Source organism: Impatiens glandulifera, chromosome 2 (assembly GCF_907164915.1).
Source record: "Impatiens glandulifera chromosome 2, dImpGla2.1, whole genome shotgun sequence".
NCBI lineage: Eukaryota > Viridiplantae > Streptophyta > Magnoliopsida > Ericales > Balsaminaceae > Impatiens > Impatiens glandulifera.
The window spans coordinates 66,958,820-66,978,454 of record NC_061863.1 but is presented as its reverse complement, the minus strand read 5'-3'; the positions used below and the strand labels follow the sequence as shown (position 1 = coordinate 66,978,454).

General features: G+C 30.6%; 3 protein-coding genes across 3 annotated transcripts; all 3 read left to right on the top strand.

Moving 5' to 3' along the window:
• Positions 1–9,712: 9,712 nt before the first annotated feature.
• LOC124925279 lies at positions 9,713–11,344 on the top strand. The gene is made up of 2 exons (XM_047465249.1): positions 9,713–10,196; positions 10,412–11,344. Exons 1-2 carry the CDS (start codon positions 9,837–9,839, stop codon positions 11,342–11,344), a joined length of 1,293 nt encoding a protein of 430 aa, XP_047321205.1. The 5' UTR covers positions 9,713–9,836.
• A 2,116-nt stretch (positions 11,345–13,460) lies between these two features.
• Positions 13,461–15,936, top strand: LOC124925362 (E3 ubiquitin ligase BIG BROTHER-related-like). The gene is made up of 7 exons (XM_047465344.1): positions 13,461–13,912; positions 14,124–14,463; positions 14,560–14,612; positions 14,731–14,772; positions 14,857–14,978; positions 15,157–15,265; positions 15,613–15,936. Exons 1-7 carry the CDS (start codon positions 13,652–13,654, stop codon positions 15,658–15,660), a joined length of 975 nt encoding a protein of 324 aa, XP_047321300.1. The 5' UTR covers positions 13,461–13,651; the 3' UTR covers positions 15,661–15,936.
• Positions 15,937–16,154: 218 nt separating this feature from the next.
• On the top strand, positions 16,155–18,090 carry LOC124925361 (chaperone protein dnaJ C76, chloroplastic). Its single transcript, XM_047465343.1, has 4 exons — positions 16,155–16,587; positions 16,683–16,939; positions 17,022–17,196; positions 17,260–18,090. The coding sequence occupies exons 1-4, from the start codon at positions 16,255–16,257 to the stop codon at positions 17,911–17,913; spliced, it is 1,419 nt and encodes a 472-aa protein (XP_047321299.1). The 5' UTR covers positions 16,155–16,254; the 3' UTR covers positions 17,914–18,090.
• Positions 18,091–19,635: the final 1,545 nt, after the last annotated feature.

Below are 19,635 nucleotides of genomic sequence, written 5' to 3'. Positions count from 1 at the left end.
TATTGAGATGAACATTAATACAATCATCTAGGACTCTACGAGGAGGTGGTTGATCATTTTTAAGGATTAATGCTGCTTTTAAATTAGTTAAAAAGTGATAGAGAGAATCTGCATTAATTTGTAGTATAGAAGTGATTTATAAAAGAAAACAAACTTTTGTAGGGAGAAAAAGAAATGAGAGAAACATATTAGGGTTTAAAAGTTGTTAACATATATTTGAGATTTTTTTTTTGTTATTTTTTTTAAGAACTTAGCATGCATAGTACGTGGTTTTTGTACTCAGAAATGGAAAAAGGAATGAAATGAGATGTTTGGTTAGTGGTTTTGATTCCAGAATATTGATTTGATTCCCGGGATATTCAGGAATCATCCAATCTTTCTAAATTGGAAGGAATGAATCTCATTCCGGAGAGATACACTTTCTCTCTCATTATCTTCACTCTCCTATTTTATCTCTTATAATTATAATTATAATTATAATATTATATATATTTTATAATTATATTATACGTTTATTTTATAATTAACATAATAATAAATTTTATTAATTTATAAATAAATAATTTCAATTATTTAAATAATATTAAGGAATCATTTAAAATAAAATTTTAGTAATAATTACAATAACTAATAATAATAAAATTAATTTTAAATATTATATATTAATAATAAAATTAAAATAAATAAATTAAAATATAAAAATATAAAACTAAAAATAAAATAACAATTTTATATAAAAAATATTAAAAAATTAAATATGAAATATTTTAATAAAAATTATTATAAAAAAATTATACAATGTTATAATACATTATTAAATAAAATATTATATTTAATTTAAAGTATATAATATTTGAAAGACTTTGTTTTATATTATTTATATTTAATAAATAATTATTTATTTATAATTAGTAAAAAATTGAAACATTTAACATTTTTTTGTTATAAGTATTTTTAGTTTGAAAAAATATAATTAATATGAAAAAATATTATATGTTTATATTTTATTAAATGATATCACTTAAATATTTTATATATTTTAAATAATTATGTTATAAAAATAATAATATTTTATATTTTTAATTTAATAAAATAAAATTAAAATTAATCATAATTTTAATAACAAAATTATATTTATAACTTTTCTCTTATAAATCCAAAACGTTATCAATGATCATGGAAATGATTAAAACTCTTAACCAAACACTACACTTCTATCAATCATACTCATTCTCGTTCCACACATCTATATCAATCTCAATCTTATTCCCATTCTTTTATTTGAACCAAGCACCCCCTTAGACCATTTTCTTAAAATGGTCCATATTAAAAATAATAAAAATAGTTTAAAAACACTTAAAAACATGAAATTAAAAAAAGAAAAAAAATGAATAGAATACAACCACGTTATCCAATATGAAATTAAAAAAAGAAAAATAAAGAATAGAAAAAACCACGTTACCCAATAAGTTATTGGGTTCGTAAATATCTGAAAAAAATATTAACTCTCCCGACCCATTCTATCGGCTTTCCGGAACGAATTTCGAAAAACGTCATAATAATATCATTATTAATAATACGCACTAAATGACTATGATCATTGAAGGTTCAACATTTTCTCTTCAACATGTATGAATTTGATAACTCAAATATGTAGGTATATGTCGTATCAGGTGCATCAATCCAAATTTCTAAGTAACTACCCGAAGACTCGGGCATCACTAAGTGAATTTTAGTAATACTTCACAAAAGACTTCATATACTAGTCACTCTCGATAATACAAAAGTAAATGAGTTGTCAATTCAATATTCTCGTGACATATATGACAACGACTTACCATAATATATGACCGTGAAGTTGACTTAGACCATATCACTAGAACCCTTTGTTCTAAAGTGTTATTTTTTTAAATTGCTTACAACCTGTTGTTATGTTAGAATGTCTATGACATCTTTTCACATTTTGAATTGTTGATGATTCTTGTCATACTTAAATGTAACTGATTTGTTTTATCATCACACAAATTATTACCCTTTTCGGACTATAAGAAGAAGTTTCTAAGACTAATTTAACAAACTTCTAGATCCACATTTATCAAGGACTTTTCAACGACTCAACGTGTGTGTGAAGAGTCACATTAACCGTGTGAAAAAACTACACCATTAAAAGACAAGTTATAATATCCCCATTCTTATCCATTTGGGCCTACTGAATGTCTCAGTCTATGAGTTTGTTCGAATTTAGGTTATTTATATATCCTAAAGGGAGAAAAAAAAAGAATGATGGTGGATAATTCTAAGAATGTAATTTTTGTTAATTATAATTTACCATTAAGGGTTGAGAAAAATTAATTTAATGGTTTATCATTGTCTAAACTGTAAACTAAGAAGATATGATATCATGAGATGTTTCAAATCAGAAGTCCATGAAAGCCCCACATCAGCCATGACTAGATCTCATAGTAGGCCAACATGTCTATTGGCAGCCCCATTCAGGTTGCTTAAAATCAGCCTCCCTTCCATTGTTTCACGCCACGTGTCAACTCTTTTCCTACCTGGCAATCATCTTGTCTCTTACTAATGGAAATAGAGTGAGAATGTTTGGTTGCTTTCTTTTGTTATGCACCATGCATTTGAAAAGCTACAATGCATGGCCATGGTTCTCCAAACAGTCCCATCTTTTCCCTTTTTATCTTACCCACTTCTTATTATGTAATTAATATTTTGATATTTCTTTTTTTCTTTCTACTTTTATAAATTATATATATAGCTAGATAGAGATGAAAGTCAATTATGTCGACCCACCCACATGTTTATTAATTGATGTCCAAACAGGGCGTTAGAGATTTGGCTGATAAGTCTAGTCTAGTCTCATCAAATAAAATAAAAATAAAAAAGCTAGATCGATGTAGCCCATTGGCTGAGGCAGAAATGGACAGAGAATTATATAGTCTTGAATCTTGATTGATGGGGGGTGAACATATATAAAAGCATCTCATCTTGATATTTGGATTGGATCATGCAGAAATTATTGTTAATTGGGTATATATTTGAATGGAGAACAGCTCTTGTCTATTCAATTATTGAAATGTATAATTTATTTTATACTGGATTTATATAGCTAGCTAGGTATAAGTTAACTCGCACCAAACGACATGATCTTGAAATAAATAGGGTGAGAAAACATGTGAACGATGGATGAGGAATCAAGGGCCGGATTAAATCTAAGGAGAACAAACAAGGAAAAACAAGTTGTTCGACGAGACATCGTGATGATCACACTGTTTCAAATAAACCTGATTGTAAAGTTGATATTTTGATCTTTCGATGCATGTGGTCGGGCTCGGTCCTGGGTAAGCCCAACAAACCAATCAGACGGGAAATTTGACGAAATGACCCTCATAATAGGAGTAAATGAGTTATTGCATAATTTTAAATGCGTTAGTGACCATTTCATATTTTTTTTACGAAAGTTGCCTCTGTCGCGAGACGCAAACGGATAGCATGTGAAAAGTCCACAAATCACGAGACGCAACCCCCGTTGCGAGTAGCAATCGACAATCGAGAGACGCAATTTTTTTTTGAAAAGTTCACAATCGCGAGATGCATTGGCGAGACGCAGTCGCGAGATGCATTGGCGAGACGCAGTCGCGAGATGCATTCGCGAAAGGACTTTTCACAGGCATCCGGTTGCGTCTCGCAATGGGGGCAATTTCGTCCAAAAATTTTTAATGGTCGCCAACGCAATATAATTTATGCGCTGGTCACCAGCTCATTTGAAGCAGTTATTATGGTCATTTTCTCAAATTTCTCCCATTAGACTAGGGCAGCCCATTTACTAAAATTTTAAAATATTTACTTAAAATTGTATTATTATTTTTAAATATAAAATGTTGTAGGATAATGCTTCAAGATAAGGGTGGCAATTTAGGTAAGTTTCAGGTTTGCGGGTTCTGGTTGACAGGTTAACGGGTTCAACGATTCTAACCTAAACCTGACCTATTTAATATTTCGGGTCAAAAATCTTTAACCTAAATTTGACCTGTTTATTTGTGCTTGACCTAAACCTGACATGTTTGACCCGATTTACCTAACTCAACTCGAACCAAACCCAATGTAATTAACTCATATCTCTCTATTTCAAATTAAAATGACATCAATACAAAATAAAAATGAAGTTAAATCACAGATTCATTTATACAAAATTTTACAAAAGAAAATGAGTGAATGACTAAGAAAAAATAACATAAAACTCAACAAAAAGAAACTTGTAAACGGATTATCGGGTCTACTTTGGGTCATGTCAGGTTGACCTAGGGCTGCAAATGAGCCGAGTCGAGCTCAAGCTTGCTGAAGCTCGAGCTCGACTCGATTAAGTATTTATTAGCTCGACTCGAACTCGAGCTCGAACGAGCTTATAAATTTGAGCTCGAGTTCGACTCGACTATATTACCTACAAGCTCGGCTCGACTCGAAAGCTTGAACAAAAATTTAATTTTCAAGCTCAAACTTGAGCTCGAACTCGATTCGAGCTCGAACTCGAACCAAATTTATTTATAAAATTAAAATATCAATCTTTCATACATATTAATAAAAACATGATATTTCAAAATTAAAATATGAAACAATCATAACTATTCAAAATTCTAAAACATAATAATCCAAAACATTAAATCACCATTACTAATCAAAATTCTAAAACATAAAATTCAAAAATTAAAGTACAAAACAATAAAAATTGTTTGAACATTCAATATATTAATCTTTTTAACTCATGTTCTTCAATCATAGCACACGTACAACTACCTACATTCAATAATATGAAATGTTTAATCTTAAAAATAATTAATATAGAAAATAAATATTAAAACAAATAACTAAAATTTAACTTACTTTAAGATGTAGATACCGGCAACAAAATTTCTTGATATGTCTTCTCTTTAATTAAATAAGAATAAAATTCAGTATATAACATAAGAATTTAATTATAAAAACTTACTTTAGTCTTCTTTTTCATTTCATTTATATGTCGAAGTCATTCCATTTATATTTTTTTTTATTATATATAAAAAATATATATAGTATAATATAAGTATCTTTTTATCTCTTTTCAATATAATATAATATAATATAATATAATATAATATAATATAATATAATATAATATAATATAATATAATATAATATAATATATGTATCTTTTTATCTCTTTTCAATATAAATATAATATAATTTTATTATAAATAAAATATTAACCATATTTATTTCTTTTTATACTAAACTAATTATTATATCTTAATATTATTTTATTATATATAATATATTAACCCTTTTTTATCTCTTTCAATATTATATATAATATACTTTTATTATATATAATTTATTTTTAAAAAAAATTATTTCCATCTTTTTCTTAATCTTTTTATAGAATAATCGAAACTAATAAGTATTATTCTATATATTCATCCAACCTAGGTATAGAATAATCGAAGTCTAAGTTTATCCTAATACATAAAAAAAGATATATAAGCATAAATTTTTTTAAGAAAAAAAGATGAACAAGACTTACCTTACCACTGAGTTCACCAATAAATAATTTTTTCCTTTTCTTTGTTGCTGGATTTCCTTAAAGTAAAAAAAATCAAAGTTAAATAAAAACGCAAAAACAATAGTTATCATAAAAAGAGAAAATAAATTTAATTACCTGTAATGTAACTGTAAGACTCTTCTGAAAAAATATGTGAAGACGAATGAAGAAAAGATTAAGAGTGAAAGAAATGGTGAAGATGGAAGAGAAAACGAATGAAGAATGAAAGAAGAGGCATGGAAGAGAAAATGTAGAAAGAAGGAAAGAAAGGCTATTAGATGAACAGGTTAGATGAGAGAAGAAGAGGCGATTAGATGAATAGTCAGATTATGTTAGATGAGAAATAAAGAAGAGGGATTAGATGAAACTTGAAAGTCGTAGATGTGTTAGAAATTATGGATTATGGGCCTTTCATATGGGCTTTGAAGAAAAAGAGAGGGAAAAAATATATTATTAGAGTTTTAATATTAAATAAAAAAATTATATATTATATACTTAGGCTCGAAAAAGCTCGACAAGCCATCGAGCAAGCATTATATGAGCTCGAGCTCGACTCGAATTTTAAACGAGCCGGCTCGAGTTCGGCTCGAGCTCGGTCAAAGTCAAGCTCAAGCCGAGCTTTGACCGAGCGGCTCACGAGTAGCTCACGAGTAGCTTGACTCATTTGCAGCCCTAGGTTGACCCGATTTTGACATGTTTATTAATCAGGTTAAACAGGTCGACCTGATTTTGACCCGAACAAAAAATGCATGACTCTAACTTAATTTTTTCGTGTTCGGTCTAGGTCGTGTTTTCATGTCGTGTCCAAAATTGACAGTTCTGCATTAAGATATAAATTAATAATTAATTTGAGACGGCTCTGCATGTGGTTATATGATCAAGAACATTTCTTAGTAGTTGTCTTGATATTTGAGAGGTATAAGTATCATTTTATTTTTACATTAATCCAAATTTACACAAAAGGTGCCATTAATTAATTATGAAACCAACAAAAATATTATAACACAAGTGAGATTTAAGTTGTAAGAATAACTCGTTGAAGTAATTTAAGTCGTAAAATGTTTTTATTTAAGTGATTAAATATTTTAAGTTCAATTTTCCCTAATAATTAATAACATTTTCATTTAAATGAGGGATCATTATAACTAATTAAGGGATTGTTGATTGGACTGGTTAACTTCCTCCGAAGAAGAATGAACCCTAGTAAAAGTGATTTTGACCATCATCATTATAGTGACAAAATAAGAGTGAAAATGATTTTATTTTTGTATTAAAGATGAAATTATTTTAGGAGAAAAAATGATTAAAAAAATATATATTTTTGATAATTTTTTAAATCAAGCTAAAAAGAAATTGTGATCAATTTTTTCTAAACAATGTTTTGATTTTTGACAAAAATTAAAAATTATAACAAATAAGTTCATATATTAATTGAGTTAAAAAGATTAATTTATTTTTATTAGATATTTTAGTTAGTGTGGAAATGCATGCATGGATGGATGTATTATCTATATATTGATGTGTGTTAGGGCATAATAAAACGTGGCAATAGATATGCCACAAGAAGTGTAACAATTTATATTGTCCTGCTGCAGTAGTACCTTATAATTATAAACTGAAAAAGGGAATTAATTATTAATGATTTATAAAGTCCTTTTGGCTCGAATATTAACGTTTTACAGATCATTTAGCAGGTCGGGGGCCTTATCCTTTCCAAACACACATGTGGTTTGTTTCCTAAACTGTTACAGTTTTTATCTTTTTATATGCACATGTGTGTCTCATCATTAATTGTTTCTGTTTGCCAAACGTGACTTAGCCTATTTACTATTTTACTACTATTCTCTATTTTGTTATATCTATTATAATTGTATGTATGGTTGGGCATTATATATATATATATCACTCCATTGTCCCCTCAAACTTACTAATTTAAGAAGAAGGAAAGATAGATTAACATTTTGTTGAATCTCCTGATCTACAATTGTTAACAATCTCTCAATTTCAGAAAAGACCTTTTGATATAGATTGTTTCAATTTGGGTATGGTGGAACAAAATGATTTTCGAGAATAAATAAGACAACTAACTGTTTTTCATAAGTATGTATCGTCGGCCACTAGTTATAAGTTATAACGTGACTATTTTGAAGATCTTAGTTCATAGTAGTAAGTTGGAACCGAAAAAAGGTGTTGCATGTTCCTAGTTGATCAAGAATTGAAGGATCGTGATGAGTTGATAATTAGCTCATTGGTTCGTCTCTCAACAAAGATAACAATGTTTGTAGGCATGAGCAGTTGAACCAAGTATATATGGTGACAACTGGTGAGGTTCAGTCGTTTAGAAAATATATTTTTACAACTTTATAGATTAATTCATAGGATCCTCTCCTCCCGTTTGTTCTCTGTTCGGTAAAAAAAAAATATTATTTTAAATGACTGTTTTGTCCCTTCCATGTGAGATGATCCTATATGATAGATTAGTTGCAAACTTTAACTAAAACAATAGTTAAAGTTAGTTTTGTAATTTTATTAATATATATCTAATTGAGTTATTTTATAAATGAGACATTTGACTTAACTGAAACAAAAATGTTTTACTGTAATATTTTTTTGAAATGTAGCAATAATAATACAAATGAAAGGTTAATGAGCCAAGAATCTTACTTAAATGTCTAAATTTCAATTCTATTTTAAGTTGAAGTCGGAGCCTATTAATTAGGGTTATGCTAAACCCTAAAATTTCAAAATATAATTTATTTTTTCAAATTATTGTTTTCTACAATAATTTTAATATAGTTTAACTTTGTACTTTGGTCTCAAATATCTTAGACCAGTATGAGTTCCTTAAGCCCATTTACAATGTGAGTCAATAATAGCCCACATTAATATACCTTTTTGCATCTCCCAATTCCCGGACTCTTAAATTATTCGTATAGGAAAAAGAAATTAATTATTGCAATATGTACATTATTTTATTGCTTATTCTTTAAACCAATATTTAATTGCTTGAATTAAATTTTGGTTAGACAGGAACATTAAAAAAAACAAAATTTGGTTAGATCCTCTTAATCAATTTTTTTTTAAAAGGATTCATTAATAGAAAGATGAAATTAAGTCGGTCAGAAGAACAAATTATACATAAAAAAATCTCAAAATAAAACTAATAAACACAATGAGTTACTCATCTCTCTCCATATATTTTATGAACCGAAATTATTGAGGGTGTCGTGTTAATAGTATTATCGATAATTCACATTAAGTGGCTATATTTATTAAAAGTGAGTTGTTTCCTTCTAACCAAATAATGCACTAAAGGGTATCCACAATAATAGCCCAATACATAATAAACGTCAATTTTGTCACGCATTGATGGGTGACAACAATTACCGAGCATTTTTTCAAAAGTTGACCGATCGAGGACCTGTATTCCACACAAAAAAAAAAGTTTTCTCGATACTTCTTTCAGTACATGGCAAAAATGTCATTCCAAACATTACAACCTATATAACAATTAAAACTTATTAGTGAACCAATGAGATTCGTCATTGTCCTAATTACACTTAATCATCGTTTAAAAATGAGGGTTATTTTTCTAATTTATAATTATATCAAATAGTTTTCCTAATTGCACTACTATTTTTTATTTATAAAATGGCAACAATATGAACACAAAACACCAGTTAAGTGAAGTAAAAAGTAAAAAATAAAAACTAAAAACGTTTCTTACCAGTTAAGGTACTGTATAGATAAGATATACATGCAGTGATACTATAATTACAAGGATAAAAGAAAGCGGTGGCCGAGTGCCATTAATTTGGTCATTTAATATTGAATTTCAATTTTTAGTCAAACAAATAAATATATATATATATATATATTATAAAAACGTGGGAAGCCTATCAATCAACACGTATGCAGAATCAAGTAGCCGTACGTGTACTTTCCTTTACACCAACAACAAATGTGACCGATTGCAAATTAAACAAAATATATAACATCTAATTAACATTAAAACTACATGTTTTTGTAGCTTTCCTATATTTATATATACAAATGACCTCTTCATCCTTAAAATAATTTTCTTCTCACTGTTTATTTTAGGGTTTTGTTCTCATCGATCATGAGTAGAGAACTGGCGATTGTAGAACATGGATACAAAAACAGTTTCCAACCAACTGTGTTATTGAATTCAATCTTGTCATTGAGTCTCAACACCGCGGCTAAATCATTGGCGACGGTTTCATCGGGGATGAAGTCGTGTCTGAATTCAATCTTCATGTCGACGCTCAACACGGCGGCTAGGTCATTGGTGTCGGTGGCTTCAGGGACAAGGGCTCACGGCGGCAAGCGGTGGGGAGTAACCGATCATTTTCGGTATGTCATGATGATGTCGACTTGGATGGCGGTTTGGGCTATAAGGGTTGTCATGGATTATTTTCCTATCTCCTTAGTTCCAAATCAACCCGTTCTTTTACTCCAAGGAGTTAGTTCTAATTCCTTTGATTTGCCGCCGTTGCCGGCCCTCGATATGGCTTTGAATGGATCCGAAGTTTTTTCTCATAATGAATTTGACCCATCTGCTCAAGGTATCGGCAAAGCTTTGATTCATGTAAGTAATTATTACTAATATTATTGATCTTTATCTAGAACTTGAAAAAGTACAATTATAAAACCTAATATTTACTAATATATAATCATCAATAATGATTGTATTTAATTTAACTGTAAGGGAATGTTGGGTTCTTGTTTATTTAAAAGAAATTTTGGATTATTTGAAAATAAGTTAATTATAGGATCATGTTTATATTTTTTTTTGTACGTCAGATGATGGCTTTGATCAACGAGATACCAGTGGCCTCAAGAAAGTATCAAATGGCAGTATCAATGGCTGACAAGATCGTGGAAGACAATTCCCGATCTTCCGACAACCAAATTCTCCTCGTCAATCGAATCGCCCTGTCTTCCGCCTTCTCTCGCACATCCGGTCTCCTCCTAAGAACACTCCGTTCCTCCGCCGACGCCGCTGCAGCTGCCAAAGACGACGGGTGGACCCATCGTATAATCCGATCTCTACCCCTAGGAAACTACCTAAGCAAATCATTGAAAGGAGTTGGGTTTTGGGCGAGTCTTATATTACCAAATCTACCCGGAGGAGGAATCTTATTAAAACCTGAAAAGAAACGACAACCACAGCCGTTGCTGGCACTGACATCAGAGGAACGCGAGAATTGTGAAGACGACGGTGGAGGAGAGGACGTCGTAGCTGAGAAATACGTGCAGGAGCTGATGTGGATAGCGAATAAGATGAGGATTAGTGATGATGTGGACGATGCAGTTGTTCAGTGGAGTCTGGCCCCTGGTTTGGCTTCTCTGTCACTAATTGCGAATCCTAGAGTTCAAGCTTTCCTAGTTAAGATTTCAGGATTACTGTTTGGAGAAGTTGCTGGAGGAACATATGTATTGTCGAGAGAAGTGAAATTAAGGTTGTTAATGCTATGGCTTCCACTTCTTATTTATGGAGGAAATGGATTGTCTTACCCTGTTTTATCTGGGTATGAGAAGATGGAATTGGAGAGATCTTTAGATGAAGTTATATCCACTTTGCCGGAGCCAGACCAAGAACTTGTTCTTGTCAACTGGCTTCAGGATTTTATAACTAGTTCATCGGATTGGCCTAATCTGCAGAATGCTTATGACCGTTGGTGTCGGTTGTCTCGCAAGCTCAGCTTAATTTCAGACACCAATGAGGATTGTTAGCTGTTTTGGTTCTTATGTTTAGTTACCCTACTAATATATATATGTAATAATAAATAATAAAACTGCATGCGCTTGCTTGTTTTCAAAAAATAGTTATGTTTTGTTATTTGTTCTTTTATCTGTTTCTACTAGTATTCTAAATATATATGTGTATTCTTCTTTCTAATAGTAAAACAGAATTCATAAGTTTTGAGGAAACATATATTGGGTTGATTGGAATTGAATCGTGTGAAGTGAAGTCTTCCACTTGTCACCGTTTTCATTCATTTTACCGTGCATTTAGTGGATTGGAATTTTAAATCTTTATATATTCACGGGATAAGTGAAGAGCCTTATTGTTTATTGTTCATCTATTGTGAATCCTTTCAAGGAGGAGGATTATGATGTCCAAATCATTAAATTTCAAGTTCAAGCGTCGATAAAGTTGATGCATACATTGATTGAAGATTTTGGTTAGAGCTTAGTGTAAGAGATGATGTTGTCTAATGGGTATAATGTTGGAAACAGTTACCGGTTTGAATGCAGAGTACGATTTGCTTAAAATTTGACTTTGTGAATCGAACATTATCGTATCTGAACTGGGGAATCACAATCTTGATAGTAATCGGTTTGAATGCAGAGGCGATTTGCTTTTTGAGCTTTGTGAATCAAATAATGTCGTATCTGAACTGAGGAATCACAATCTTTGAGTGTTCGATTCACAAATCCCAATTTTAAACAGATTGGTCTCTATATTCGAATCGGTTATTGTTTCTAATATTACACCCATATAACAAATGTGTAATACAAAAATAGCAGTCCCTTAAAATAAACTTCGACTAAAATATTTCAATTCATGTATGTATCAATTTAATTAAGGTTTTAACTTGAGATTTAATGATTTGGACATCATAATCCTCCTTCTTGAAAGGATTCACAAAAGAGGAACAATAATAAGGCTCTTCACTCGTCTGTTGTGTCGATTTTTTTTAATCACTATGATTATATCAAGATTTAGGATCACTACACTAAATGCACTTTAGGATGAATGAAAATAGTGACAAAATGACTTAAACCAGAAGATCAACGATTCGAAGAAGATGGGTGCACAGTAATTCGAAGAACATCGGAAAAGAATCAAATTTTAACAAGTATGGATAGCATTGAAGAAGGAATCAGTTATGAAATCCTGTTTATATTAAATTTTAACAAAATTAATATTTTTTCTTATAAAACAGCTATATTAAATATATATTTTTTATAATATGAACTATTTAATATATTGAAAATTTTATTATTTTGAATTAATAAATAATATTATATTCAAAAATTTATATAGAAAAATAAATATATAGACAGTAATATCATATATTTATTAATTTTTTTGTTAGTATTATTAGAGAAAGATATCAATATAATTCAAGCATCTTCCCGGTCAAATTAACTATACAATTCAATAAAAAAATTAAGTGAAAATTACAGTGATAATTCTGATCAAAACAATCAAGTTTATTTAGAGTTTAGTTTAATATTATTATTTATATATATAAATAATTAATATAAAATTATTTTAAAAAATAATAATGAATAGTAAAGACTTATGGCTCATAGCTAAATAAGTTAATAGAGTACACAATATGGATGATAATAAATCTATAAACATTGATTGAGAATGCGTTTTAACGTCCGAAAATTCTCGCGAGACACCACTCTATCATATTTTAAAAAAAAAATTAAAAAAATTGATAAAATTTTATTAATATATTTTAAATGTTATATATATATATATAATAATAATAATATATTGAAATTTTAAATTATTATAAAGAAATAAATTAAAACTGATAAAATATAAAAATTAAATATATTATTAAGGTTATATATTTAAATGTAATTTATTATTAATTTTCGAGAAAAAATAAGAACGCGAATCTAGAAAAAACACAAATACCATCCCTCTCCTCGATTAACTACCAGTTAAACTGCGAAAAAACAGACATTATAAGAACAATATGAATAGAAACGAATTATAATCTCAAAGCAATATAAGCCCAAAATAATAACAATTCGGCCCAAAAGTATGATTATATAAAAAGATATAAAAAGAAAAAGAAAGAAAGAAAAAAAGATTTGGAATTCTGAAAATCGGGATCTCGGTTTGTTTTGTTTTGTTTTGTTTTCTTTCCCCCCACTCAAATGCAATTCCTTCCGTCGGCGTCTTGAATTCCTTTCAACGAACGAAAGAACGATCAATTTCCATACGATTGATTCCCCCTTCCTTCCTTCATTATTAATTCAATTCTCCTCTTTCTAATATCCAAACTTGTAATGGAACCTAAATCAGGCAATGACGAAGAACACGCAAAGATCGGAAACGGTTATGCCACCGCCACCACCACCGCCGCCGCCGCCACCGCCACCGATGACAATAAACCTGTTAACGATTTCTCAGGAGAAGTAGTGCCAGCTGTAGGTTCTCCGTCAGACGTCGCCGCCGTTAATGGAACCTGTCGCTCTTCCAGGACTCCGTTTACCAATCTCAGTCAGGTCGACGCTGACCTCGCCCTTGCAAGAACTTTACAGGAACAGGTATACATATCTATATTATTTGTACGTATATTTCACAAGCGTGCGAGGTGGTTTCCTCTGTTGAATTTAAGTTGTGAATGTTAAATTAATCAATTACTCCAATTGGAGTAAGTATCTAGATTTGTCATCACTTGATTTTGGTAGAGTTATTTCATACTGCGCTTTTATCATCCTTGGAGTCAAGTTCTGATTTTGGATAACTCAATTGTAGGAAAGAGCATACATGATGCTTAGTACGGGTGGTGATGGGGTTGCTTATAGAGGTTGGGCTGACTATGGGTTTTCCTATGATGAGGATCATGATGATGATGATGATGACGACGATGATGATGATTTTGACCATCATACTGAAGATTATATAGGTACTGATGCAGAGGTTGAGGCTGAGGATTATGCAGTAGGAGACGTTCTTGCTCATGCTGAAGATGATGATGAAGATGAAGATGCAGAATATGATATAGAAAATGACGAGGAGTATGCTAGAGCCATACAAGACATTGAAGATCAAGATGTAGCAGCTAGATTATTGTCCCTAGCTGGCCTAAATGATGGTGAGTGTTAATTATTGGGATTCATATATCCTTCTGCATTTGATTTTATTGGAGATCATGGCTGATATATATATATAAACTCTATTGTTTTATTAGAGGTGGTTGAGGATATCGATGAACAAGATGATGATGATGATAATAATGCTCAGGTACTGTTCTCTACTGCTATTGTTGTTGAGAGGATCCCTTCAAGCAGAGGCTTTAATTATCAATGAGTTGTCTTTATTATATGCCATTGTGTTGAGAACCATTTTGTTCCATTTTCAGGGCATGTGGGATGACGTTGACCCCGATGAATTGTCGTATGAGGTAATTTGCTGATTGAAATCTTGCTGGCAGGTACATTGAAGTATTGACTTGATTATCTAATGTATAGATTTATGTTTGATGTAGGAACTACTTGCACTTGGTGAAGTAGTTGGGACAGAGAGTAGAGGACTTTCTGCTGATGTAATTGCCTCTTTACCTTCATTTAGTTACAAGACTGCAAAAAATGCTGATGCAAGTTGTGACCCGTGAGTTATAGATACTTTATACATTTATGATTTGATGAACAAAATATTATCATCTTAAATTCTTCTTGTCCATGGTTTCCGTAACTAATTAAAGAAGAAAAAGAACTGATGGCATGAAGAACTTATGAGATGATGATGAATGCAAATGATTTTGAAGTTTGTTGTGTTAATATTTCAGGTGTGTGATATGTCGGTTGGAGTATGAAGAGGATGACACCTTAACTGCCCTCTCTTGCAAGCATTCATACCACTCTGAATGCATAAACAACTGGTTAAACATTAATAAGGTATTGTTGGAAACTTGCTACTTCGTCACAATCATATTTGAAAATTGTATCATTTTTATTCATGATGATCGTGATTATAATATGATTTCGGGATAATTTAATTTTGACTGCATTTGGTAATAGAGATTTCTTCTTCTCTAGATGATTAATGAAAATAATGCATACATTTAAATTGTACAAGTTGAACTGTTTGGCTAGAAATTGTATTTCACTTTTATTTACCAAACTCTGCAACTGTGTGATGTCTATCTATAGATGGGATATTATTATTTGGAAGAGTTGGATGCATTGAAATTTTACTTATAGATAGATAGATAATAACACTATGACTTATAAACTGTATGTAGATCTGTCCGGTTTGCAGCACTGAAGTTTCAACATCTGGAAATAGCTAGTCAACAGAATCCATTCCTTTTGTGAACCGATGTTGTAAGAAGTAATAATGCTTAATTTGGATATAGAACATGTCTCTTTATTGGTTTTGTGGAATTGTTGTAAATTGTTGAAAATCCCCCGATGTATCGAACATTAGTCTTCCTTATGTGATTGATTGAAGCTTAATGATCGGTAAACTGGGATCTGAACTCAAATGCCCATATGTTGTAACATTGACCTATTTAGGGTTTGTGCTAAATATTATGAATCATCATCATTGTCTCTTTTGTATCCAATTTGATATATTAGTATTAAACAACTCAACTATCTAATATGAATATCATCTGTATATATTAACATGAAAATTCTTAAAAAAATTGTAAAAATATCAGCAAACAATAAAATATCTCAAATGAGCTAATTTGACAAGCAAAGTTTATAATTGAACAAAACAAAACTTAATCTTAACAGAAAGGTCTGGCTTGTTCCACGTAGATAAAAGTAGGAAATATCTGTTTGATGATTTTGATGTTTTTCTCATGCTAAATATCTCTGTTTTCCATTGAGTGAAGAAACAAAAATATCAAACCCCCTAGAATTGAGGAATCAAGAAGATGCAGACTGCCAGCCTCCTTCCTCCCTGCACCCTCACCCCATCTCCGGCAAGAACAAACTACCCAATTCCCAAGTCTTTTGGATTTCCCAACCGTAATATCACTTGCAGAGCTTCATCTTCATCTTCTTCGAATATAACAGACTTCGATTTGTACGATCTTCTCGGCATCGAAAGCACCTGTAATCTATCGAGTGTTAAACTAGCCTATAGATCTCTTCAAAAGCGATGTCACCCAGATATCGCCGGACCGGCCGGACATGACATGGCTATAATCCTCAACGAAGCCTACTCTGTCCTTTCCGATCCCATCTCTCGTATGGCTTATGACAAGGTTGGTCGGTGCTCACTATTTTCAACTTCTTTATGTCTCATGTTTGTTTGATTCTTGATTCTCATTAAAATATGCATAAATTTTGGTGGTTGCAGGAGCAGGAAAAGTTTTCGGAGCTACGAGGTTACACAGGAAGAGCTTTGTACTCTGTTTGGCTTGGATCCGAAAGTGAAGAGAGGGCTGTTTTTGTTGACGAAGTAAAGTGCGTTGGCTGCTTGAAATGCGCCCTTCTAGCCGAAAAGACATTTGCAGTCGAGTCGGTTTACGGAAGGGCTCGGGTCGTTGCTCAATGGGCTGACCCGGAAAACAAGATCCAGGAAGCTATCGACGCTTGCCCCGTCGATTGCATCTCGTAAAGGATCAATCTTTATTTTGGATTTGTGTTTGATTTTATCAATATTTCTTCATTGTCTTGATTTTATTGGGTGGCACAGGACCGTTGAGAGATCCAATCTGGCAGCACTTGAGTTCCTAATGTCAAAGCAGCCACGTGGCAATGTTAGAATCGGAGCCAGTAACACTGCCGGTGCCAGAGTGTCGAACATCTTCGTCGACGTTGAGAAATTTCAGTCTAAATTTCAGGAGGCATCGCTTAAAGAAGAATCCAATGTAAGAACTTGTTTTTTATGTACTAAACTGAATAAAACTGAATCAAATATGGTTTTAATCTAGGTTTCGGACGCAAGATTCTCTGCAATTGGAGCAATAAGATCAATCTCTAATTGGCTATACTGGCAATCACCCGGATCATCAAGAGCCAACGAGAATCTCATGCACGTGCCCCGTAAATCATCACAACCAAACATCAAGAAACTCCAAGAAGCCGTTATGGCAAGAAAACAAGCAAGGGACGGCCTAAAATCCGCAGCTAAAAAGGTCGACTCTTCAAGCTTCATTAATGGCGATGAATACTGGGCCCCAATGGCACTTTCACTCCCACCATCATCGAAAGACAACGCCAAATTTGAGACTTTCCCAGAACCTGAACCCATCAAAGAAACCATCCAAACAAAGGGCAGTGATGTTGGAGCTTATAAAGATAACCGTTCAGAGGCTAACCGTATGATAATGCGGGTCACCCCTGTTGCGGCAGCAGCTATTGCTGCAGTTATTGTGAGGTTGCAGGTTCATGAAGGGGCAATGGTTGGGCAGCAGATCAAGGAACATGTAGGCGGTTCGTTTGCATTGGGCATGGTTAATAGCGAATGGCAGCCGGTTGTTTTGACTGCGGTCGCTTGGTATCTCATCGCTGGTTATACCCTTGAATTGTTGCAACCTTTCGTGAGGAAGTTGATTAAGATTTACATAATCAAGGTAAAAGAGTAGATCAAATATTTACCATAGCAAATTTATAGTTGTAATGTAATTATCTGTATTTTTATTTTAGTTTTCATTATGGCAGAAAAAAAATTGTTTAGCTTTTTTATTTAACCAAACATATATTAGGAATGTGAAAATATGTTGTTACAAGAAAAGAAAAAACAAGAAAATGGAATTTGGTTACACATATAGCAATTTCTAACTTGTATAATTAATGTTTTAAAAAATGATGTGTGTTTTCTCATTTATATTTTACTATAATTTTGTAAATAAATGAAGGATATGAAAAACTAACCAATTTTTTTACTTGCTTAAATAGAGACAAATATTTCATAAGGAAATGTTAGACTATTTGTAAAATTATGATATATTAAAATTGTTTTTTTAATTTACCAAATAAAAATTTAATAACTAATTTTTTAGTTTTTTAAAATAATTATTATAAATTTTAGAAATGGGTCATTCAATATATCAATTTTTTATCACGTCAAAGGTGAATTTACGGTATATTAAAAATCACTTATATTGTACCAATTTTATCAAATATTTGTGTTATATCGAGATTTCGGTAAGTATCAATATTATATTATTTATATCAAAAAATATTTATTTTTTAGTCGGAGAAAATTAATACAAAATATTCCAGAGTTAATCTCAAATTTGTTTGGAGAAATAAATAAATTTACCTACAACTGATATGTATACCTTAACAATAATTTAGATATCTATAACATACCTTGCCATTTTCTTAAAAATATTTTGGATATCTTAGGAAATTTTAATTTTTCCTTTTTAACAAACTGGTTGGGTTAAAATTTCAAAGTACATTGTTCCTTTATAAAAGTGAAATAATTGGGAGGAAATTAGAATAAAAAATATGAGAGGGAATACTTGATTAGCAGAAAAAATTAAAAAAAATTATTAATTTTTCCATCACTTTTTTTTTTCAACCAAGGAGGTCCTCTTTATCACTACTCATAATATTATATAATTTATAAAAATAAGAGCTCCTTAAATATAAAAAATAATTTTTTTATTAAATAAACAAAATTTTAATTAATTAGTATATTTATATAATTATTAATTATAAAAAATATATATAATTAAATAAAAATAATTGTTTTATATATCTTAACCAATTTATTAACAAAAGTATAAGATTTATTTTAAATTTGAAATAAAAAATATTAAAAAATAAAAGAATTTTGTTAATCTTTATTTGAACTAAAACGCTGAGGTAATTGGTTTGTCCAGAAAACACAACCATCGTTTCAGATCACATTAATAAAAATTAGAAGGAGCACAATATTTGAAAATAAGAATAAGAAATAAATTATTATAAAAAAATATTAAATTAATTTTAGGTTAACAAAATTAATTAAGATAACTTTTTATTTTTATGTTGCAATTATTAAAATTTTATAATTAATATTGATTGTATATAAGATGGATAATATGTCCCTTGTAACCACAATATAATTATAATTTATGTTTTGTTGGCTTAAATATTATCAATTGTTAATTGACTCAACATGATTTATGACACAAATTTTTAACGAGGACACAAATCTTAATCAACACATCGTGCATGAGTGCATAATTTCAAAATTAAAATAAAACATTAAATTTAAATAAATTTAGTTTGATTGTGAGACTTAATATAATGATATTATCCAAACAATAAAAAAACAAATGTGAATATAAAAAACAACAATTTTGTTCACCGTC